General features: G+C 36.9%; 1 protein-coding gene across 1 annotated transcript in view; it reads left to right on the plus strand.

The window, feature by feature from the left end:
• FNDC3A (fibronectin type III domain containing 3A) overlaps positions 1–26728 on the plus strand; it is a 153502-nt gene that overhangs the window by 7981 nt on the left and 118793 nt on the right. The window contains exon 2 of the mRNA XM_049778750.1: positions 19391–19466. Coding sequence (XP_049634707.1) covers positions 19391–19466 — 76 coding nt within the window. The remainder of the gene's footprint in view (positions 1–19390; positions 19467–26728) is intronic.

A 26728-nucleotide genomic window follows, 5' to 3' on the forward strand; every position in this document is an offset into this window, starting at 1 on the left:
GGTAAGGTGTCTGCCTTGCAAGCGCTAGTGTAAGACGGACCACAGTTCGATCCCCTGGTGTCCCATATGGTCCCCCTAAGTCAGGGGCGATTTCTGAGCGCATAGCCAGGAGTAACCCCTGAGCGTCAAACGGGTGTGGCCGAAAAAACAAAAACAAAAAGAATACAACTCCATTTAAAATAGTATCAAAAAACATCAAGTACCTAGGAATCAACCTTACAAGGGAAGTGAAGGACTTCTACCAGGCAAACTTCAAAACACTTCAGAAAGAAATTGAAGAGGATCTAGGGAAATGGAAGAACACCCCATGCTCATGGGTAGGTAGAATCAACATAGTCAAAATGACTATCCTACCCAAACTTCTATATAGATTTAACGCAATCTCCATCCAAATTCAGACATCATTCTTTAAAGACTTAGAACAATCAATCATAAAATTCATCTGGAACCACGAAAGACCCAGGATAGCCAAACACATACTAAAAAACAGGAAGTTGGGGGACATCTCTTTACCTAACCTGAATCTATACTATAAAGCCATAGTGATCTAAACAGCATGGTACTGGTACAAGGACAGAGCCTCAGACCAGTGAGTTAGAACAGAATTTCCAGACATAAGCCCCCAGACATACATATTTGACAAAAGAGTCAAGAACTTGAAATGGGACAAAGAAAGTCTTTTCAACAAATGGTGTTGGTACAACTGGAAAACCATTTGTAAGAAATTGAAAATTGACCCAGCCTCACCCCATATACAAAAATCAACTCAAAATGGATTAAAGACCTTGAAATCAGACCCGAATCTATAAAGTTTATTAAGGAAAAAATATGCAGAACACTATAAGACCTATATATCAAAAAAGTCTTTGATGATAGAATGCCAGTGGCAAGAACTTTAGCATCAAACATAAACAAATGGGACCACACCAAACTAAAAAGCTTCTGCATGGCAAAAGAAACCCTACTTAACACAAGAAGACAATTAACTGAACAGGAAAAAAGTCTTTGCACTCAACATGTCAGATAAAGGGCTGATATCCAGAATATACAAAGCACTCAGAAAGCCAAACCCCCCCAAACCAAATAAAGCCATAGAAAAATGGGGAGATGAAATGAATAGACACTTCTCATACGAAGACCGAAAGATGGCCAAAAAACACATGAAAACATGCTCACCTTCACTCATCATTAGGGAAATCCAAATCAAGACAACAATGAGGTACCACCTTACACCAGTGAGGATGGCTCACATCAAAAATAATGGGAACAATCTCTGTTGGCGGGGATGCAGTAGGAGAATTTTTTTTGAAGGAATATCATATTGCTACTGAAGTGACCATAGTGTTAATGCATATGGTGCATATTAGTGCTTCTCCACTATCATCAAAGTGCCAAAGCCCACCACCACTGCCTTTACATTACTTCTAGCCCGCCACTTCCAACCACTACTTCCCACGTCTCCTCCCACTCGCTCCCACTTTGATAGGCCTCAGTACTCATCAAAATTCAAAGATTTGTTTTATGTGGTACTCCTACCTGTTCCTTTTTTATGAGTATGATCATCAGATATTTATCCTACCACTTCACTTAATATGATATACACAAACCATTCAAATTATAGCGAGTGCAAGATTTCATCTTTTCTCATAGCTGAGTAATAGCCCATTGTGTATATATACCTCAGATCTTTCATCCATTCACCTTGTTGGTAAAGGCGAAAGATTGATGTGATCTGAAGAGAAACCAGAGTATATTCATTCACCTATTGTTGGGCAAACATGGCTTGTTTTCAGATTTGTCTGTTATGCGTAGTGCTGGAGTGAATATGTGTTCATGGTTTTGTTTTGTTTTGTTTTGTTTTTGCAATTTTATATTTTGGGGATAGATGCCAAATTATGTAATCACTGGGTCAAATAGGAATTCTACTTTTAATATTGAGATATCTCCACACTGGATAATAGACCTGCCTTTGTTTCAACTTGGGTACATACTCACTAGTTTGCCAAGCACGGCCAAGTTAGAGCTTGCTTCTGGAAACTGCCAGGATTAATGTCCAGAGTAATGAAACAAAGATAGTTTCTAACAAAAGCCATATACATGCACCATTTTAAAATTCTAAGAGTTTATCTCTATTTGAACTTTCTTAGGAATATGATTCTATGTGTTGGGGAATATGATATAATTTCTTTTCTACCTCTTGAGGTCAAATTTTAATGACATTTAGGCTCTGTCCTTACCACTATTTTCTGATTTTATTTAGTAAGAATTTAATAATGTGTCATCTAAAGCACATTATTAGATTTTTAAGCCTTTTTTAAAACTGAGTTATTATAATATACAGTACTGTTTATGATGGTTCCTGATGTATTTCCAACACCACACCCATTACCAGGTTATCTATCTCCATTCTCAAAGGCCCCCATTACCCCTTAAATTTACCTCCCCCCTACCAGACTCAGTTCTTTGGCCACTTTTCCTTTGAGTTCTTTGGCCCATTATTACTAACGTGCTTTGTATCTTTAAATCCTCTATGTGAGAGAGATCATTCTGTATCTATGCCCTTCGTTCTTACTGACTTATCTCAGCATGCTATCTTCTACTTCTGTCTGTAACATGGCAGAATACATAATTTTATTCTTCTTAAGATTATATAACAGGGACCAGACTGATCGAACAGCTCGTAGTGCTTTTGCCTTCCACAAAGCCACTTTTATATGGTCCCTTGAGCCTGCCAGTAGTAATTCCTGAGTTCAGAGCCAGGTAGGTACTACCAGGAGTGACCCTTCCCTCTAAGAAAAGAAAGACTGTATAGTATTCCATTGTGTATACATACCACAGCTTAAAGATACGTTTATCCATAGTTCTGTATTTGGGTTGTTTCCATATCTTGGGATAAGTGCTACAGTGAACATAGGTCTACATATATCATTTTAATTTAATGTTTTTGTGCTTTAGGGAATTAGTATCATAGAGACACATGGGAGTTCTGTTATTATTGTTAAATATTTTGGTTTATGAATTTACTAGAGGAAATCTTTGCTGACATTGTTACTACTAGTGTTTTTTTTTTTGAGGGAAATTATAATAAACTTACTCATTTGATCAGTGACACCTGTGGTGGGTGGGTGGGTGGGTGGGTGGGTGGATGGGTGTGTGTGTGTGTGTGTGTGTGTGTGTGTGTGTGTGTGTGTGTGTGTGTGTGTGTGTGTGTGTGTGTGTGTGTGTGTGTGTCTTAGTATCCTCTTTTCCCTCATCCTTTAAAAAAATTATTAGGCTTTAATTTTAGAGTTTTAGATTTTGAGAAAATTTGAGCTTGGTTTCTTGAGACCATATCTTCCATGTGCGTTCATCTAACATGTGACATAATCATTACTAATTAACAAGATAATACTAATATGTATTGCTTTTTATAATATACATTAGATTTTATTTGTTGTACTATATAGTTCTGTTGTGTAATTTATGTATCATCAGTATAGTAACTCACAGAATAGTTTCACTGCCTTAAAAATATTAAGTGCTCCACCTATTATTCCCCCATTTTTCTCCCAATCTTTAGCAGAGACTAATATTTTTTACTGTTCTATGTTTTTATTTTGCCCAGAATGTTATATAGTTGAATTCATATATTGTGTAACTTTTCAGATGAACTACTCTGATTTAATAATATAATCTAAACAGTTGTCTTTTGTGCCATAATGACTTACATATTTTTATTGTTAGATAATACTTTGAATAAAAGTTTATTCAATTTTTGAAAAACAGATTTATTGTTTCTAGTTCAGGGCAATAAATATACTGCCTTTTAAAACATTCATTTCTAACGTTTGATTTGGAGTAAATTTTCAATTGAATTGGATAAATACTAGGAATGTGATTGCTAGATTATCTGTAAGATAATTATCTGTAAGATTATATTTAGCTTTGTAAGAAACTGCCAAATTGTTTTTCCAAAGTGACTGTACCACTTTGCATTCTCAAGCATTTGCTTGATTGGAAATTTTACTGACAGGTATGATATCTGTGCTTGTGCTATTAGAAAACCGAAATCTGCTTCAGGAATTTTAATTTTAAGCAAAATTGGAATTCACCCAGTTCTGTTTATTGTTTCCCACCTTTAAAAGAAAATTTCCTATATTTTAGTTCTTTAGCGACTCAGCACTTTCATGATTTGTCTTCTCTAATTTATTTTTATTTACTTTCTAAAAGGACTTAATGTTTGGGCTGGAGAGCTAATACAGGGATTAGCTAGTACAGGGTACTTACCTTATGTATGGCCATCACTGGCACCAAATATGGCTTTCCCAAGCACCTGAGTGGGGCATTTCTGAGTCCAAAGCCCAGGAATTGTCCCTGTCCCTGGGCACTACCATGGCACCAGGCATCTCAATTTTTTTTAAAATAAATCAACTTTTAGTCAAGATCTTTAAATTTACATCTTTTCTTTGTCAGAATTTTCTTCATGTCATTATCTTCTTAAAAATTGCTACTTTATAACTTGTACCTGTGGGAATTTATAAAGGTAATACATAGTTACATACAAAGAGGCTAATGTACTGAAATTTGTAAAAAAAAATATTTTTAAACTTTAATTTTCTGAAGAATGGCTATATCATGCCCCTGGGAAAGGAACCATCAGGCCATCAGGTTTTGGTCAGAAGGCTGGACATTATTGATGTTTCCACAGGAAAAACAAAGGATAAATTAGGGCTAATTGGTTAAGCAAGTATTAGCAAGATATAGAAATGGATAAACAGAAACCTTTGTATATTGCTGGTGGGAATATGAATTGGTGCAGCCTCCATTATTGAGTCACTTTAAAAAAAATTCTTAAACTTTATATTAACCAGCACTTCCCACCTCTGGGTATTTGAAGAAAGCTAAATCACTTTTTCATATTCAGAACTGTTCAGGACTTTCTCCTTGCCCTGTGCTCAAGTGTTATTTCTCATTTTGCTCTGGGGTCATATATGGTACTGGCAATCAAACTGGAGTCAGTCATATGTAAGGCAAGTGCCTTATCCCTTGTGCTGTCTTTACGCCCTGAACTCACTGTTTTGTTAGGATATCTGCATTCCCCTCTTCTTGCAGCATTATTTACAAAGGCAACAACATGGAAGCAACGTAAGTTGAAAGAAATCTTGCCACCTGGTTCAACATGGATGGAGCTTGAGGGCATTATTCTAAGTGAAATAAATCAGACAGAAAGACATCATTTTCATTTGTATACTCTAAAGAAAGAAAACTGAATTTATAGACATAGAGGACAGAATGATGAGTGTCAGAGGTGGATATGGGATGGGGGCCCAAGTGGATGAAGATGTTCAAAAGGTATAAATTTACATATGTGTATATCCTGGGGATGTAATGTAAGCATGATGACTGTAGTTAGCATAACTGTAATATGTATTTGAAAATTGCTAAAAGAGTAATTTATCTTAAACAAAAATAATTTAACTATGTGCGGATGGTGATAACTAAACAAAATAATCATTTTTTAGTATATTAATACATCAACTCACATAGCACACATAAAACAAATATGTTTGCCATTTATAGATCAACTTAATTAATTAATTAATTACTTGGGATATATGCTTTTGAGTTATATAAAACTTAGTCCTGGTAAAATAAGGTGGAAAATTGTGACTTGATAAGCAAATATTCAAGAAGTTTGTTGGAACTCTAGATATGAAATTAACTATAGCTTGTTTATGAAACTTGTATTCGTGTACAGCCGTTGTACAGCCCTTTTCTATCTCTAAGAATTGGTTGCTGTAGAGAGGATAGTTTTTTTCTTAGGAGGGGTGGGGGGTTGTAGAGGACAGTTATTCCATATCTAGCTTATGCTTGACAGCTATTCCAGTCCGGTTGTGCTTGAGAGCTATTCTAGTCTATCTGACTTACATTAAGGGAACATCTGGCACCAGGGATTGAATTGTAGTCACACATGCAAATGCAAGTGCCTTTAACCTTGTACTATCTCTGGTCCTGAGGCAGAGTTTTTCCTTTAACCAACTCAGCCACATGTACCAAAGCATTAAGTGGTTGTTAATACAAATAAAGCAGCATGTTCTTTGATAAGGAAAAATTGTAATTGGATGTTCTTTCAATATCCCTGTTAAAAAAGTTAAGTCAAGCTAGTGGACCTATAGTTCTAATAACAATTAGAGACATAATAGGAGAAAGGAGGAAGGGTTTGTTTGACTCAAAGTAGATTCCACATAATTATAAATAGACCAGTATATTCTTAAGATCAGAGAGCAAAAGTAAAACAAGCTATGACTTTACAATGAAATCTGTTAGAAAGCAACTTTCTTAAATTCTGTGTTGTAGATATAGTTGAAAGGTCCAGATGCAGATATAAATAGAGGCTACTTGAAATTTTTATTGATTTTAATTGTTATAGTGCTCACAGACATGTAATTCTTTTTTTTCTTTTTTTTTTTTTTTTTTTTTGGTTTTTGGTTTTTGGGTCACACCCGGTGTTGCAAGTCAGCCCCTGAAGAGGTTGACTGATGGAGGGATGGAGGATGAGGCCTTTCTCTTCCAGCTCGGAGCACACGTCTGCCACCCTGTCTAGCCGGCAGGTAAACAGCTCGCAGACAGTCAGGCTCGTGGAAATATTAGCTTTATTCGGTGGACAAGACTGAAGTCCAAAGACTCAGCCTCAGTTCCAGCAAAAAAGCCTCGGCCTTTTACAAACCCTTGTTTTTATCCCCCAAAGTCAGGTACCACCCAATGGTGGGATCAGATACCAACCAATGTTGGAAGCAGAATCAGGTACTACCCTAGGGTGGGGGCAGAATGCCAGGTCACACCCTAGGGTAGGGCACAATCACCAATCAGTTTAGGGTGAGTAACATAGTAATCCCCTAAAATATTTACATACACAACACCCGGTAGCGCTCAGGGATTACTCCTGGCACTACGCTCAGAAATTGCCCCTGGCAGGCACAGGGGACCTTGTGGGATGCCGGGATTCGAACCACAGTCCTTCTGCATGCAAGGCAAACGCCCTACCTCCATGCTATCTCTCTGGTCCACACTTGTAATTCTTATACATATACTTACAGGTCACACTGTTTACATTTTGGTTATACAGCAGTCACATATATTGTTGTGTTGTTGTACACTCTTGGTTGTGGTTCACCCGAGACCACAAATTTGTTGTTGCACCAGGATCCCAGTTAGCAGTGGCACAGTGCATGCAGGGGAGTGCTCGAGAGCAAGTTCTCAACCTCATGCTTAGATGGCTGTTGCTTTGCCACTGAATTATCCAAGAGCCACTTGGGGTGATTGTAACATTTTGGTTGATGCACTTCTTTTCATCTAATAAACATTAATGATTATATGTATTGGATATAAAACTGCTTTGGCTCTTATTCTCATTTTACATTATGAACTTAGGCTAGCATCAGTAAGTCTGAAGCAGTTATCAAGATTTTATGCATATGACTAGCCTATAAAATAATTTCAAGAGTATATTTAGCAGTTATTAGTAGCAACTGAAAATTAGGCTACTACTGAGTCAAATCCTTGGCCTAAGGAACACTTATGTAAATATTTCCATGTGTAATTTTATAACATACTTGTTTTATATTGTTTTAATTTGGGGACCATACCAGCAATGCTGTGAATTTACTCTTGACTCTGTGCGCATGGATCATTCCTAATGGGATCAAACGTAGCTCAGGCACATGCAAGGCAAATGCCTTACTCACTGAAATTATTCTCCTCCAACCATGTATGACACAAAGTAAGACTCATTTTAAGACCTACATGATTCAGGGGTCTCAAACTCGGCCACAAAGGGCCCTCCGTACAACATTTTGTGGCCTGCCCTAGAGGAATCTCTTTTTGTTTTGTTTTGTTTTAGTTGTTTGGGTCATACCCGCCAATGTTCAAGGCTTACTACTGACTTTGACTCAAGGATCACCCTGACTTTGCCTACTGCGGCCCACAGGTAAATTGAGTTTGAGACCCCTGAATGATGTTCAGGTTTCATCACAGCTAACGTGCCTTTTGGTAGAAGCTATATTGTCCTAACATGGTTTCAAGCATATGTTTGACTATTATCTAAGAAGTAATGTAAATATTGCTAGTGCTGAGTAAGTTCAGAATGTTTAAAATGTTTTATAGCCTTTGGTTTACAAGAATGTAAATATTTATGTTCTAGGTGTACATTGCTACCACACCCACAAACAAAACACCAATATCCTTCCACCAAAGTCGATTGAATTATTTTAGTCCACTTTAACCTAACCTACTTGGTAGTCTCAATTTTGTGGGTTTCTTTTCCTTTGCCACTGGTCTCTTGTTGTATTTGTTTATATAACCACATATTAGTGAAATTCGTTTTTTTGTCTTACTGATCTCATTTAGCATGATGCTTACTGGATTCTTTTAAAGTTCATTTGAGAAAGAGACAGAAAAAGAAAAAGGGAGGAAAAAGAGAAATAAGAAAAAAGAACAGAGGTTGAGACACATGCCTTATGTGCTGCCCACCCTAGTTTGGTCATCAGAACCACATACATGGTCCCCTAACAATTGTGGGATGTAGTCCTGGATACCTGTGACCTTGGCAATTCCTAGAAGACTGCAGAGCTGGAGCAGCACTATATCCTCAACTTGAGGATTTTCTTGATATGATAAAGCTAGAGTATTAATTTAAGATATAGTGTTTTATATTTTAATACCTTGTTTATGCTGCATTCTAATCACTCAAAACCTGGTTTTTATCATATCCCATACAGTTAACCAATTTACGTACTCCCTTTTACTTTTGTTTTCCTCTAGAAAGTAGTTTTTGGTTTTGGTTTTGTTTTTTTGTTGTTGTTTTTTTTTTTTTTTTTGAGTCAACATCTAAGCTTCTTTATCTTCTACTTAACATACATTGTAATGTTTTCTTTTTTCCTATGGACTATTTCACCTTAGCCTAATCTCCTCAAGGTCTAGCCATACTGTTGCAATTGATAAGATTTCATCTTTTTATAAAACTTAATTACTTTATTTAAATGCTGTGATTATAAAGTTGTTCATTATTGAGTTTCAGTTATACAGTGTATAGCATCCTTCAACAGTGCCCGCCCATTTCCTGCCATCAATGTTCATAGTTTCTCCCTCACTTTCTCTCCCCATCTTTCTCTCCTCTCCCCTTTTAGATACTGTGGTCTGCTTTATTGTCAGTGAAGGGGTACCGTGCACCTCACTGTCTCCTTTCAGCACCCAGTTCTTGTTCAGAGTGATCATTTCCAATTATCAATGTCATAGTAGTCCCTTTTCTGCCATAACTGCACTCCTCCACTATTTATGGCAAACTTCTTACCACAGATTGGTCCTCCTGGCCCTTGTCTCTATTGTCTCTGGATATTATTACCATACTATCTTTTTTATTTTTAATGTATCCCACAAATGAGTGAGATTATTCTATGTCTATCTCACTGACTCACCTTTATCCTTAATTGTTAAGGTATCATACCACATTTTTATCCATTCACATATCTATGGGCACTTCTTTGTTTTTATACTTAGGCTTATTACAAATAATATCTGTAGCAAACATAATAAAATCATGTTTTGAAGCAGTATTTCTATATATGGAAGACTTCAGAGATGAAATGGATGGATCTTATGGTAATTCTTCATTTTTGATAAATCTCTGTATTGTTTTCTCTATAATGACATTATTTAATATTCCCATCAGCAGTGAATGAAGGTTCCCTGAAGTAAAGAATGCCACCTTTTTTGTTGTTGGGGCTGTTTTTTTTTTTTTAATTTAGGGCTTCACCCTGCCATGCTCAGAACTTAATTCTTGGCTCTGTATTCAAGGATCACTCCTGGCAGTGGTAGGGGGAGCATATGGCGGACCAGGAATTGAACCTGAGTCAGCCACGTGCAGGACAAGTACGTTATCTACTGTACTATTTCTCCAGCCTCCCTGTGTTATTTTAGTATATCTATCACAATAATAATTGCTAAAACCATTGGATAAAAGACATGGGATAGAATATTCAGTCTCAAAATATTTCCAGATGGATCATTTGTTACTTTCAAAGAAAAATAGTACCTTTATAATAAACATTTGACGATAACATTTAAACCAAGAAATCAAGCTTAGTACTACTGTTTTGCTATAAAATAGTTCTGCCAAAAAAAGAATGAGACAATGAGCAGTTGTGACAATACATTAACAGTTGGTTCACCTAAGTGAAGAATGTATGGGTACTTATTGTATTCTGGCATTTTTTTTTGTTTATTTGAATTTTCAAAATAAATTGGGATAAAGATGGAATTTTAGTATGATCACTGGTCAGTCACCTTGCATTTAGCAAAAAAAATTAACACTAAACTTGTTTATCCTTCCAATATATCCCTTTGTATTCATTGCATTACTCAAACTAACTTATATTTTAATAATATATTTCTTTCCTTCTTACAAATTGTCCACAAGTTCTTTCCCTTGTTACTTTGTACAGACTGTTTTCTCAGAAATGTTTTTTCCCAACTTTAGGACTGTTTTCTCAGAAATGTTTTTTCCCAACTTTAGCTTGTGGAATTCCTGGTTTTCCCTTTAAACGAGTAACCTTCAATCACTAGTCTGCTGACTTGGTTATAACTGTGGATAGTTGCCAGCCAGGACCTATGAAATGGTTTAAGAATACTTATTAAGTGCTGTAGTTGTCATCTTCATTCAGAATCTTCTCTGTTCATCCTATACTGTGTGGAACCAATAGTATGTTGCCTGTATCTCTGTTTTATCACATTATATTGGATAGTTAACTAGAAAAGTGTGTCTATCTCAGACCCTTACAAAATTGTGAACTCTTTGGGTCTTAGACTGTGGTTTCTTTTTCTTCTTAACGTCCATAGTACATGCAAGTTTATGTACAAGATGAAACAATATTAACATACAGTGGGTGTTTATATGGATTATAAGTAAATAAATATTTTGCCTCCTATTGTTATTCTAAGTCATGTATTATAATTTAAAAGTGGTCTGGGAGGGCAAGGTGCCAAGCTAGTACAGAGGCTAGGGTGCTTGCCTTATACACAGCTGACCAGGATTCAATCATATGCACTATATATCCTTCTACATATGACTTCTGAGCACCAACAAACTGTCTCTTAAAGTCATCTCTGAGCACATAGACAAGAGTAAGCCCTGAACACTGCCAGGTTTCACCCCAAATAAAAGTGGTGTATTTGTTTTTTTTTATTTAATATTTTAGTTGTATATATGCTGTTTTTTCTTTTTCTTCAAAGTAAATTAATTCATTAGGATTAGATATCATTAGATAGTATTTCATAAAATTCTACAGTACAACTACTGCTTTTAGATAAGCAGCATTAAAGAAATAGTACATATAAAGCATATAGCATAGTACAGGAATAATATTTTGATACTGAATATCCAATTAAAATTTTAATGAGGACCCTTAGGAAGTTAGTACAGAGGTTAGGGTGCATGTAAGGTCCAGGTTAAATGATCAGTATCATGTGGCTTACCAGGCACCACTGGGCACATATCTCTGGAGGCCTTGAGCATCTACAGGTCTCCTTGATGGTCCCTGGCAACATAGGGCGGCCTGAGCATCCCTGCTTCTTCAGGCCCTAGTTTTGAATTTTTACTCAATTTCTTGGCTAAATATCACTAGAAGTGGCCCCCAATCCCACCGAGTACTGTGTGGGAGACCCTATATCACAAAAAAATAATGAAATCTAATGAGAAAAGTAAGCTACTTCCTAGAAAATTTCAATATCTACAAACATACACAGTTCTACTCAGTACACAAACCCTTTGAATGATTATCTATGGTATTAAAGATAAGAATCACTGTGCTCTCTATACCAACACTGCTATTACGTAACATCCTCTACTAATTTAGTACTATCGAATCTAACATTAAAAAGAGTGAAAAAGACAGAATGGTTTAATTTTTTAAGTAAATGCATTTGTTAAAATTATTTTAAAAATGTGTTAGAAATAAAGCAAACTGAAAATCCTTCAACCCACTTTCAGAATTGAACATTTTCTTCAGTACTATCCTGGATATAGAGAGAATTAAGAAAAAAGTAGCATAAAATCCTTAAAAGAATTTATGGGAAAGTACATAGTTCTTTAATGGTTAGGCATTACATAAAATTTTATATTAAATGCAGATATTACTAAAGAATGAAAGAGTATTTAACTGAAATAGTAAGAGAAAATTACAGCCTACAAAAAAGAAAAAGAAAAAAGAAAAGTTAAAAAAAATAAAAGGTAGAGAGGCCAGCGAGGTGGTGCTAGAGGTAAGGTGTCTGCTTGCAAGCACTAGCCAAGGAAGGACCGTGGTTCGATTCTTGGCGTCCCATATGGTCCCACCAAGCCAGGGGCAATTTCTGAGCGCTTAGCCAGGAGTAACCCCTGAGCAACAAGAGGGTGTGGCCCCCAAAAAAAATTAAATTAAATTTAAGGAAATAGAACCAGAGTGTAATAGTACAGCAGGTAGGGCATTTGCCTTGCACATAGCCAACCCAGGTTTGATCCTGACAACCTATATGGTCCCCCAAGCCAGGAGTAACCCCTGAGCATCACTGGATATGGCCCCAAACCAAAACAAACAAAAAATCAAGAAGCTGGCAATTAAAAGAAATCTGTTTAGATAATTTTTTATCTTAAAAGATACCCCGTACACACAAGTTTTTTGTACCTGGCATTAACACTGCTTCCAGGGTAAACTATGGCACTGCCTGCTTAAGTAGCACTTATCTTTCCCCTTTAAATGATTCACGAGACTTTTTATAATCTGTTTCCTGTCGCTTGACCCCACATTTACCCCTTGTTCCTGTGTCCTGCATCTTCTGTCCCTCACTGTAACTCATGATTCAGCTATATTGAACTGCAACATTTGTATTAGGTTGCTAAATATGATAAACTGACATTTCTTCTCCTGGAGATTTATACATGTGCTTCTCTGCTTCTGAAAGGGCTTTGGGACACAGATTAACTTTCATATTTTCTAGAATGTCATTAAGTATTCTCACATATCTCAGGTAATAGATCAGATTAGGTACTTGATCCTGTTTTCTCTCATTTAGCATTTTATCATAGCACTTAATCACCAATTAATATCAAAGAAATGTTTGAAGAAGAATGGTAATTGAGGTATGCCATTAGGAATCATGTTTAAGGTTACAACATTTAAAATGATTAAAGACAAATTCCAAAAGCTACTTCTGTAAAGTAGTATAAATGAGATAGACTAATAAGAAGATGTCTTAACAAATTTGTATGTGTTGTCTTTCGGGAATAATAAAGTTTTTTAGCAAATCTAGAGACATTTTTTAGGTGCAGTAGATAAATAAATATAAGAAATTTAATTGTCTTAAAACTAAATAATAGAAACTAGTATTTTCGGAGCTGGAACCATAGCACAGTGGTAGGGTGTTTGCTTTACACGCAGCCAACCTGAAATGGAACCAGATTCGATTCCCGGCATCCCATATGGTCTCCCAACCCTGCCAGGAGCGATTTCTGAGCACAGAGCCAGGAGTAACCCCTGAGCGCCACCAGGTGTGACCCAGAAACAAAGAAAAACTAGTATTTTCATCACATCTCTATACCAGTGTTATCCAGTGGAAATATAATTCTGTCAATTGTATTTTACATTTTTTAGTAGTCATAGTAAATACATTAAGACAGGCTGTGGAGATAGCTCAGGGGTCAAGGAAAACATGCTTGCATGTTCAAGGCTTAAGTTAAATTCCCAGCAACCCATAGCCCCTGAACATTGCCAGGTTAATTATTGGGAGACCAAAAGCACTGCTGGGATATTCTTTGTGGCCCTCTACATTATTGGGCCCTTGCAGTTACTGGGCCCAAGCAGAGCATTGAAATGTCCAGCCACGTATGCTGAATATCACAAAACAACCCTGTGTACTGCTTGGGAGCTCCCCTTAAAGAGAAGCAAGAAAATAAAAATATTAAATTAATAATGTTATATTTAACCTAGTATATTCCTAATATTACTTCATGTATAATATTAAATTATTTTAAAGCTATTTTGTTCTAATATTGTATTTTAAATCCAGCATATATTTTTTTGCTTAGTAAAGGCAAGTTATATTTCAAGTACTGGAAGCTTGTCACAAGTTAAATTTAAAAGCAATAGCTGTCACTAAAGAAAAAGTGAACATTGATAAGAGGAAAATTAACTGTTGAATTTAAAGAAAATGTAATGCTAATAATATCGTGACATACCAAAGTATATAATTACTATACAGAGATCACATAGAAACCATTGAGCTCACATAAGACTCAAAAAAGAAAAAAGGACAAGATATATTTTTAAAAAAAAAAAAAAAAAAAAAAAGGAAAGAAAGACTTGAAGAAGCCAGAGAGATAGCTCAGGAGGTAAGGTACTTTCCTTGAGCACAGTTGAACTGGGTTTGATTCCCAGTACCCAGTACTGCAATTCTACCAAGAATGATTCTATATATATATATATATATATATATATATATAGCTATTTCTCTAACTAAACTCATCATTCTTTGTGGTGAGCTTCCTGAGGTGAGCTGGAACTTCCAGCTTTTTTCTCTTTTGTGTCTGAAAATTATTATTGCAAGAATGTCTTTCATTTTTCCTAAAACCCATAGATGAATGAGACCATTCTGCGTTTTTCTCTCCCTCTCTCTCTGACTTATTTCACGCAGCATAATAGATTCCGTGTACATCCATGTATAGAAAAATTTCATGACTTCATCTCTCCTGACAGCTGCATAATATTCCATTGTGTATATGTACACAGTTTCTTTAGCCATTCGTCTGTTGAAGCGCATCTTGGTTGATTCCATAGTCTTCCTATGGTAAATAGTGCTGCAATGAATGTAGGTGTAAGGAAGGGGTTTTTGTATTGTATTTTTGTGTTCCTAGGGTATATTCCTAGGAGTGGTATAGCTGGATCGTATGGGAGCTCAATTTCCAGTTTTTGGAGGAATCTCCATATTGCTTTCCATAAAGGTTGAACTAGAAGGCATTCCCACCAGCAGTGGATAAGAATTCCTTTCTCTCTACATCCCCACCAACACTGTTTATTCTCATTCTTTGTGATGTGTGCCATTCTCTGTGGTGTGAGCTGGTACCTCACAGTTGTCTTGATTTGCATCTCCTTGATGATTAGTGATGTGGAGAATTTTTTCATGTGTCTTTTGGCCATTTGTATTTCTTCTTTGTCAAAGTGTCTGTTCATTTCTTCTCCCCAATTTTTGATGGGATTAGATGTTTTTTTCTTGTAAATTTCTGTCAGTGCCATGTATATTTTAGAGATTAGCCCCTTATCTGATGGGTATAGGGTGAATAGTTTCCCCCACTAAGGGGTGACTCTTGTATCCTGGGCGCTACTTCCGTTGCGGTGCAGAAGCTTCTCAGCTTAATATATTCCCATCTGTTAATCTCTGCTTTCACTTGCTTGGAGAGTGCAGTTTCCTCCTTGAATATGCCTGTAGTCTCAGTGCCCTGGAGTGTTTTGCCTATGTGTTGTTCTATATATCTTATGGTTTTGGGTCTGATATCGAGGTCTTTAATCCATTTGGATTTTACCTTCGTACATGATGTTAGCTGGGGGTCTAAGTTCAATTTTTTGCAAGTGGCTAGCCAATTGTGCCAATACCACTTGTTGAAGAGGCTTTCTTTGCTCCATTTAGGATTTCTTGCTCCTCTATCAAATATTAGGTGACTGTATGTCTGGGGAACATTTTCTGAGTATTCAAGCCTATTCCACTGATCTGAGGGCCTGTCCTTATTCCAATACCATGCTGTTTTGATAACTATTGCTTTGTAGTAAAGTTTAAAGTTGGGGAAAGTTATTCCTCCCATATTCTTTTCCCAATAATGGCTTTAGCTATTCTAGGGTGTTTATTGTTCCAAACGAATTTCAAAAGTGCCTGATCCACTTCTTTGAAGAATGTCATGGGTATCTTTAGAGGGATTTCATTAAATCTGTATAATGCCTTGGGGAGTATTGCCATTTTGATGATGTTACTCCTGCCAATCCATGAGCAGGGTATGTGTTTCCATTTCCGTGTGTCCTCTCTTATTTCTTGGAGCAGAGTTTTATAGTTTTTTTTGTATAGGTCCTTCACATTTTTAGTCAAGTTGATTCCAAGATATTTGAGTTTGTGTGGCACTATTGTGAATGGGGTTGTTTTCTTAATGTCCATTTCTTCCTTATTACTATTGGTGTATAGAAAGGCCATTGATTTTTATGTGTTAATTTTGTAGCCTGCCACCTTGCTATATGAGTCTATTGTTTTTAGAAGCTTTTTGGTAGAGTCTTTAGGGTTTTCTAAGTAGAGTATCATGTCATCTGCAAACAGTGAGAGCTTGACTTCTTCCTTTCCTATCTGGATTCCCTTGCTATCTTTTTCTTGCCTAATCACTATAGTGAGTACTTTCACTGCTATGATGAATAGAAGTGGTGAGAGAGGACAGCCTTGTCTTGTGCCAGAATTTAGAGGGAAGGTTCTTAGTTTTTCTCCATTGAGGATAATATTTGCCACTGGCTTGTGGTAGATGGCTCTAACTATATTGAGACAGGTTCCTACCATTCCCATCTTGCTGAGAGTTTTGATCAAGAATGGGTGTTGGACCTGGTATTTTTTCTGGGGTCTCTTTTGGTTGGTACTCTTCAAGCATGCAGGATTTGATCACATATATTCTTTAGGTCTGGAAGTTTCTCTTTAATGATGTTCTTGACTGTTGATTCTTCCTGGAAATTTTCATCCTGGGTCTCTGGGACTCCAATGATTCTTAAGTTGTTTCTGTTTAGCTTATTATAGACTTCTATTTTCATCTGTTCCCATTCTTTGACTAATTTTTCCATTGTCTCTTCATTTGCTTTAAGTTTTTTTTCCAATCTCTCCCGCTGTATGGAATTGTTATTTATCTCATCTTCCTCAGCACCAAGTCTATTCTCAGCTTCTGATACCCTGTCCCAGAGCTTATCCATTTTATCATTCACTTCGTTTACTGAGTTTTTCAGGCCTGTTAGTTAACATGTTATTTCAGTTTGGATTTTTGTGATTTCTTTCTTCCTTTTTTCTTGGTTCTTATTAGTGTTCTGTTCAACTCGATCCATGGTTTCTTTGAGTTTGTTAAGCATCTTCCATATTGCTAGTCTAAAGTCTTTATCTGAGAGGTTGATTAGTTGGTTGGTCATTATCTGGTCCTCAGAATTGTCATCTTCATTCTCTATGTCTGATGCTGGCCTGCGTTGTTTCCCCATTGTCACTTGTATTGTGGGTTTTTCTACATGTTGTGGTGGTATTCATTGGCTAAATGATGCAGGCAGCCACACTCCTCTGGCCCCACCCTTTCTGGATGGGTCGGCTTGCCTCCAAGAGAGGGAAGTCCTCCATGGATGAAGCCTCACGCAGGATCAAATCTTAGGCCCAAGCACGCAGCAGAGAAGACAGTCCAGAGAGAAATGCTTGTCTTCAGTGATCCAGCACAGGCCTTAGTGTGATTTTTTCTTCTTGTTGCGATGGTGTTCTTTTCTTAGAAAGAGCGCAATGCCACGTAGCAAAGCGGAGCCAAAGTGCTCTTCTGGAGCCTCTTTTCAGCATACTCCCAAGAGGTTTACGGAACAGGACAGTAGACAGACACACACAGGCAGCACCCACAATTTTTCACAGTTGGGCCCCACTAGGCAGGCATAGTTTCGTGGATTTTTCCAGCTTGACGTCACAAACAGAGGACCTGGCTTCTGCAAAGTACTGCTGATAGCCGGTTTTCACGTTATGGAGCATTTCCTTGGCGTTCCCGCCCTAGAATTGGCCTCTGGGAGAACAGGTTTTCTGGAGCCTCTTTTCGGCCCACTCCCAAGTGGTTCACGCAGCAGGACAGTAGACAGACACACAGAGGCAGCACTCACAATTTTTCACAGTCGGGCCCCCCTGGTCAGGCGTAGTTTCGTGGATTTTCCCAGCCTGACGTCACAAACCCAGGAATGATTCTTGAACACAGTGCCAGGAGTAAACCTTGAGCACTAGCAGATGTGGCCCCAAAACCAAAGAAGGGGAAGAAGGCATAGTTAGGCAAGAACTCTTTTTCTAACAATACCAGGGGTGGTGAACAAGTCAACACAAAGAGCCAAAATTTTAAACTGTGAGAGTCAGAGAGCCACACCACACAATAACCTGCCAAAACAGACAAACACTTGCACAAAAACATATAATTTTAACAATAATATATTAAACACATATTGTATTTAGCCATTTTGAGTGAGGGTAAAATTCCTGTTTGTCACCCCTGCAATAGACCTAAATGGAACAAAATTAATTTTAAATATGGAAAACTAAACACTAAGCAGCATTATTTATAATGGAATAGTTGCAAACTACCAAAATATTTAGTTATAATAGGAGTATTTGGGGGGCCAAATACTGGGGCCAACAGCTGACCCAGGTTTTATCTCTACCTCTCCATATGGTCCCATAAGCACCACCAGGAATGTTCCCTGAGTTCAGTGCCAGAAGTAAACTCTAAGCACTAAGTGTGGCCCAATAATCAAGTACTATAAACAATAATAGTAAACTGAAAGATGTCGTATGGAAGCCAGAGAGACTGGTATGTTTATTGCCCTTGCATATAGCCAACTGGATTCAATTTCCAGGACAAGAGCCCTTATAATCCCTTGAGTCCTTCCAGGAATGATCCTTGAGAGCAGATGTAGGAGTAAGTCCTGAGCACTGCTGAGGGGGACCCAGAAAATAAAAACAAATTTGTAAAACAGCATGATTTTTATTGGGTAGGGGGTTATCCAGCTGTGCTTGGGAATCACTATTAGTGGTACTGGAGGATCAAACTGGTGCTGCTAGAGGATCAACTGAGGTCAATCACATGCAAGGCAATCTGCACTATCAGGTAGGTAGGTAGGTACATAGGTAGGTGGATGGTAGGTAGTAGGAACATAGGTAGGTAAGAACCTATATATAGTGAGCAAAACTAAGAAATTAATTTGCATGTTACTTATTTTAACATAGAAAAGATCTTCCCACCTCAGTTTTTATTTTTCAGATGTCATAATATTAGTTCATATTACCTACAGAATGAAAATTATTTTAAATGAAGTCATTTAACATACTCTAGTATTTTAAGAGTTTATATTTTAACTCCACGTTTGCTTCAGAGTGAAATTTATTGAATTTCAATTATTTTTCCCCTATCCTTTTTATATTGCCTTGCTTTGGGCTTCAATTTGGCATTTCGAAAAGTTAAGAAATACTGTTTTAGTAAATGTGTGATCTTAGTTTCATAAAAGATCTTGTCTGTTCTCTTACTTAGCATTTAATGTCTCAATATGTTTATTTACTCTATTTTATTAATACTCATTCCACTCATTTTAAGGTTATTCTGGTACAAGTTAACCCAGGTGAAGCATTTACAATAAGAAGAGAAGATGGACAATTTCAGTGCATTACAGGTAAGAATGGTCACTTATTATCACTTGAGGTGAGGCAAAAATTTATAATAGAAATTATTTATGGTTTTGTCTCTGACTATCATCAATATTCAAGGCACAAACTTGGAATTCCTTTTTGACCTAACTGTTGCAGTAGCAGTAGCAATCCTAATTTATGAGTTTATTCACTGTCTCTTGAAAGAGTCTGTTCTTTTTCAGTTGTTCTTATCTAGCATTTACCTTTAACACCACCATCCACAGACTGTCCAAATCCTACCACGGCTATAAGACTGAACTTAAATTTTATCTTTGAAAGTTTTTTTTGTAAATTCTTTAGTGGGCATTCCTTTATCCTGCTCACTAGCCACTTATACACCAATATTTCTGAGAAACAGAGTTGTTTTATAGATATTACTAAAAGTTGTCTTGAGGGAAAAATTAACCTGTTGAAATCACCAGTTTATGTGATTATAGTAAAACTATAGTTTTAACTTACAACTTCTATAAAGTATAATTCTTCGTCAATAGAGTTCTTATCTCTGAATAATCAAACATTCTCTAAGATAATTGCCAGGTCTTGTAATAAGTTGTTTTTTTTTTGGGGGGGGGGGGGTTGGTCACATATAGCAATTGGTGCTAAGGGCTTACTCCTGGCTCTGCACTGAGAAATTACACCTGGAAGGCTCAGAGGACTATACAGGATGCCAAGGATTGAACCTGGATTGGCAGCATGCAAAGCAAATGCCTTAACCACTATGGGTAAGGCTGCCCCTGTTTTTAAAGCACTGAATTCAGCCAAACACATAAAAGGCACTCAGTTATAGTGGCTGGTAATTATACCATTGTTCAACTAGAAAGTGAATGTGAAATTCCATACCAATTATTATACCATTCATTTAGCAAATAGTTATGTACTTAATATAGTGTTTATTTTGGCTTTTTTTTTTTTTGGTAGGTTTGTTTGAGGGTGAGGGAACACAGTTGAACCCATAGCAGATAGTAATAAGTTACCATTGATATCCTGGTTTTCATGGTTGTATTGTCATTATATAGGAGAATATTCTTATTTAGAGAAGAAAATTCACACTAAAATATTCCATAGGTAATGGATTATGATAGTATCTTTTCTTTTTATGCTGTAGAGAAAGAAGAAAGATGGCAGCTGGGCATGTGACTTTTCTGTACATGGGTTAGCTTCAAATTAAAAAATCAAACATTTCTTTAAGAAGATGATAATTGGATGTTATCCCAGAACATTGGGTGGAACTGAGAGCCATACTGAAGATTAAAGCTTCAGGAAAAAATGCCCCAAATTTATGCCACTGACTGTTCTGATGAAAAAGTCATCAGTGCCATCATCGTATTCATGTATTTTTTTCACTAAGAACTTAGTATCATTTGGTTCCAGCACAGAAACTGTTTTTGCAACAGGAATCTTGTAGGCACCCATTGTGTATCCTAAATTATCAGAATTTATGGGAGCTAGATAATACTTAACTTGCCCCTATGTGACAACTTCCAACATAGATAAGGCTGCAGATCCTTTGAAATGACAGTGTCTATTATATAGTTCAAGAGAAAAGGACTTAACTTTATTAATAGAACAATGAGCTTTTAGTTTTAATAGAATAAAGCTAAATCAGTCAATAGTTGAATCTCATTTGCAAAAATGAAAACAAAATTTCAGACTGCTAAAACAAATAAGAGCTCTAAACACATGGTAATCTGATTAGTATCCTTATTTTTGTTTGCTTTTTGTTTTGGACCACATCCAGAGGTCCTAAGCTTCCCCCTTGCTTTGTACTCAGGGATTACTTTCGGCAGTGTTAGGGGGCCATATGTATGTGGTGCTATGGATTGAACTAGGGTCTGCCATTTGCAAGGCAAGTGCCTTATCTCCTGTACTATCTCTACAGCTCCTAGATGGTATCCTTTTAAGCTGTTTCAAAATATTAACAAATGAAAATTGAACCTGAAAAAACAGTCAGGTAAGCATAGTCATGAACAACTAAAAATAAAGGGCATTGAACATAAAAAGCTATCTGTGGCTTGAAATAGAATTTGGAGGACAGAATTTAGACCATGGGTGAGAATTACAAGGAAGCAATTTTTTATTTACAGGAGAATTATTTCTACAGTAAGACTGCTATATGAACATATAGTTGTTGTTTTGTTATAGCAGCACTCCATCATATGTACTCATGAGTTGGTTAGGTAATATAAAAGTAATCATTGCATAAGGAAAGAAGCTTGATTAGGTTAACTCCAACATCAGTTCTCACTGAAGATTCTTTGATCTTTTTGAGGTCTATTAAACCAAGACCTCTAGTTAATTCTGAGAATAAGTTACTCTGAATAAGAGTCTAAAATTTAGCAAGTACATCTGCACACAGACAGATATAAGAAAGTAATTGCACTAGGGAATAGTTTTTAATAATAATATACCAATTAGGATACAGCTAGTTAATTTACTAGTGATATGCATTCTTAATGCATTCCTGATTAACAACACATGGAACAGAAATTTCTGCAGAACTTTTGACATATTAAAGGAAGGAAAAATGGTGCTGTCATCTTAGATCTTTTTTGGCAGAGTAAGCTGTAGAGTTTGTCCGTGAGCACTCAGTGGTGCTCCAGGGCTAATTCTAGATTTGTATTTAAGGCTTACTCTGGTCAGTTCTTGGAATTGAATCAGGACCATGCAAGGCAAATGCTGTACACCCATACTGAAGGATCCTAAATTGGGTCCTTTATTTTAGATTTTAAATTTTTATTTAGAGTTGAAAGAATATTAGCTGCTTTCTGTTTCTTTCCTTACTAGAAGAAATGTTCTTTTTTTTTTATCTGATTCTTTACACTATAGTAATGCTTTTTTTTAATAGGTGTCCTACTAAACAAAATCCTGCCTATATTTATTAAAGGCATTTATTCTAAAAACAGACTTCCACACAGAGGTATTTTAGCACTTTATGGTTTTCAGTATGAACTCCAGTTTTAATTGTAGAATAATATGGAGATGTTAATTGAAATATATGTGAACCATAGATAACACTGAATGTTTATCATTTATCCGAACTTTAGATTTTTGTTTATTTTCTAGTTTAGACTAGAAAAGTCTAGTCTAAAGACTAGGAAAAGTCAAAGAGAATTTATTTAGGTTTGTTGAAAGGAACACTTGATTTTTTTTTCATGCCTCCCTTATTTAGAGAAGCCATGAACATACTAATTTAATAGTTTCAGTATTTGTTGATGCTGAATCTTCACCCCTAGAGTTAGTGTTGCAGTAAGTTCCATCTTCAAGTCATTTTTGCTTTCATTTTTGCTTCTGAGTGTCTTGGACCAAGTACTTTGTTGCTCCTGGTGTGTACAGTGCTATGTCTAATCCTCTGTGTCTTTTGTTGTATTTTGTCACTCATTCAAAAAGTGATAGTATGCTTCCACTGTGTTTGCTGCTTTCTTTTGTTACCCATGCAGAAAAGTAATAGCATACACCTGGGATCACAGGCTCTGTTCCATGGTGGTGCAGAGGATAGAAGCTGCTATATTTTGACACCCATTCAAAAAGTGACAGTATGTTTCTGGGATCAGTTTATTATTTATTCTGTTCATTATTTATTCCTTGCTGCTACTGTTCATCATTGCTTTCCCATCTCTTGTTTTTTGTTTTTTGTGGTTTTTTTTGTTGTTGTTTTTTTTTTTACCATATTTGACCCTTACACTTCCCACCATTACTGAAGTTTTAAAGTTAAAAACAATTCCTTCTGGGGCCAGAGAAATGGCACGGTAGAGAGGGCATTTGCCTTGCAAGAGGCCAACCTGAGTCTGATCCCCAGCACTTCATATGTTTTCCTGAGCATTGCCAGGTGTGCCCCCCGCCCCCAAAATAAGCAAACAGAAATCCTCAAAAGTTCCTTCCTTGTGGACTGGGATCATGATGATTACAACTACATATCTATCCATCCTCCCACAATTAGTCTACTCTTTCATAGTTTCCTTCTCTGCAGAGTCTTTATCAGACAAGTCTCTTAGACTGAATCAGGTGACTTTTAGGATTCTTCATTAATATTTTGTAAAATAAGTCCTTATCCTTGACTCACAATTCTGTTACCTCAGAGCCAATTTTATAATAGTAAAACATCTCTGAAATTTAATAGAAATTAGATGTCTTTTGTTTTATATGACTATAGTCATTGGACTAGTCACTATAACTTATTGAGATATAGAAAACTTCCTAAATTCATACTAGTAAAGCTCAAAAATGTATAATGAATTAAAAGCGCTTTGTCAAAGATACTGGCCTAGAATAAAATAAACCTCGGGTTCTAAAATCAATCTAAGATCAGCAGATTAAAGTGCTAGGGAAACAAGTTTTAACTTGGAATGATGAAAATTAGTGATCATAAGAGTTGTCAAAAAGCTTCAACATCAAGAATTTCGTCTTTCATCGGGTAATGTTGCTTTGAATATATAGGATGTGTATAGGATGACTTTTTTTCCTTTTTTTCTTTATTTAAATATCTTGATTACATATATGATTGTGATAAGGTTTCAGTCATGTAAAGAACACCCCCTTCACAGTGCAACATTCCCACCACCAATGTTCCAAATCTCCCTCCTTCCCACCCCACCCCCACCTGTACTCTAGACAGGCTTTCCAGTTCTCTCATTCATTCACATGATTATGGTGGTTCTCTGTGTAGTTATTTCTATAACTGCACTCATCACTCTTTGTGGTGAGCTTCATGAAGTGAGCTGGAAGTTCCAGCCCTCCTCTCATTGTCTCTGAGGATTGTTTCAAAAATGACTTTTATTTTTCTTAAAACCCATAGATGAGTGAGACTATTCTGCATCTCTCTCTCCCTCTGACTTATTTCACTCAGCATGATAGATTCCATGTACATTCATGTATAGGAAAATTTCATGACTTCATCTCTCCTGACAGCTGCATAATATTCCATTGTGTATATGTACTACAATTTCTTTAGCCATTCGTCTGTTGAAGGGCATCTTGATTGTTTCCAGAGCCTGGCTATTGTGAATAGTGCTGCAATAAACATAGGTGTGAGGAAGGGGTTTTTGTATTGTGTTCTTGTGTTCTTAGGGTAGATCCCTAGGAGTGGAATAGCTGGGTCGAATGGTAGCTCAATTACAAGATTTTGGAGGAATCTCCATATCGCTATCCATAGAGGTTGGACTAGACAGCATTCCCACCAGCAGTGGATAAGAGTTCCTTTCTCTCCACATCCCCACCAGCACTGATTGTTTTCAGTCTTTGTGATGTGCGCCAAACATGTGGTGTGAGGTGGTATCTCATCGTTATTTTGATTTGCATCTCCCTGATGATTAGTGATGAGGAGCATTTTTTTATGTGCCTTTTGGCCATTTGTATTTCTTTTTTATGAAAGTGTCTGTTCATTTCTTCTCCCCATTTTTTGATGGGATTAGATGTTTTTTTCTTGTAAAGTTCTGTCAGTGCCCTGTATATTTTGGATATTAAACCCTTATCTGATGGGTGTTGGGTGAATAGTTTCTCCCATTCAGTGGGTGACTCTTGTATCCTGGGCAATATTTCTTTTGAGGTGCAGAAGTTTCTCAGTTTAATGTATTCCCATCTGTTGATCTCTGCTTCCACTTGTTTGGAAAGTGCAGTTTCCTCCTTGAAGATGTCATGGAGTGTTTTGCCTACGAGTTGTTCTAAATACCTTATGATATCAGTTCTGATATCAAGGTCTTTAATTTATTTGGATTTTACCTTCGTACATGATGTTAACTGGGGGGGGGTCTATGTTTGCTTTTTTGCAAGTGGCTAACCAGTTCTGCCAGCACCACTTGTTGAAGAGGTTTTCCCTGCTCCACTCAGGATTTCTTGCTCCTTTTTCAAACATTAGGTGCTTGTATGTCTGGGGGACAATGTCTGAGAACTGAAGCTATTCCACTGATCTAAGGGTCTGCTTTATTCCAATACCATGCTGTTTTGATAACTATTGCTTTGCAGTATAGTTTGAAGTTGGGAAAGTAATGCTTCCCATTTTCCTTTTCCCTAGGAGTGCTTTAGCTATTCGAGGTTGTTTATTGTTCCAGAGGAACTTCATAAGTGTTTGATCCACTTCTTTGAAGAATGTCATGGGTACTTTTAAGGGGATTGCATTAAATCTGTATAATGCTTTGGGGAGTATTGCCATTTTAATTATGTTAATCCTGCCAGTTCATGAGCAGGATATGTGTTTCCATTTCCATGTGTCCTCTCTTATTTCTTGGAGCAGGGCTTTATAGTTTTCTTTGTATAGGTCCTTCACGTCTTTGGTCAAGTTGACTCCAAGATATTTGAGTTTGTGTGGCACTATTTTTTTTGGGGGGGGGCCACACCTGGTGACATTCAGGGGTTACTCCTGGCTATGCGCTCAGAAGTCCCTCCTGGCTTGGGGACCATATGGGACGCCGGGGGATCGAACTGCGGTCCGTCCAAGGCTAGCACTGTTAAGGCAGGCACCTTACCTCTAGCGCCACCGCCCAGCCCTTGTGTGGCACTATATTGAATGGGATTGCCTTCTTGACTTCCTTCTCTTCCCTATCATTATTGGTGTATAAAAAGGCCATTGATTTCTGAGTGTTAATTTTGTATCCTGCCACCTTGCTATATGAGTCTATTGTTTCTAAAAAGCTTTTTTGGTAGAGTCTAGGGTTTTCTAAGTAGAGTATCATGTCGTCTGCAAACAATGAGAGCTTGACTTCTTCCTTTCCTATCTGAATTCCCTTGACATCTTTTTCTTGCCTGATCGCTATAGCAAGAACTTCCAGTACTATGTTGAAGAGGAGTGGTGAGAGTGGACAACCTTGTCTTGTACCAGAATTTAGAGGAAAGGCTTTTAGTTTTTCTCCATTGTGGATAATATTTGTCATTGGCTTGTGGTAGATGGCCTTAACTATATTGAGAAAGGTTCCTTCCATTCCCATCTTGCTGAGAGTTTTGATCTAGAATGGGTGTTGGACCTTATCAAATGCTTTGTCTGCGTCTATTGATATGATCATGTGATTTTTATTTTTCTTGTTGATGTTGTGTATGATGTTGATAGATTTACGGATGTTAAACCATCCTTGCATTCCTGGGATGAAACCTACTTTGTTGTAGTGTATGATCTTCTTGATGCATTGGATCCTATTTGCCAGGATTTTGTTGAAGATCTTTGCATCAGCATTCATCAGGGATATTGCTCTATAATTTTCTTTTTTGGCAGCATCTCTGTCTGGTTTTGGTATCAAGGTGATGTTGGCTTCATAAAAAC

The sequence above is a fragment of the Suncus etruscus genome, chromosome 8 (assembly GCF_024139225.1).
Source record: "Suncus etruscus isolate mSunEtr1 chromosome 8, mSunEtr1.pri.cur, whole genome shotgun sequence".
Lineage (NCBI taxonomy): Eukaryota > Metazoa > Chordata > Mammalia > Eulipotyphla > Soricidae > Suncus > Suncus etruscus.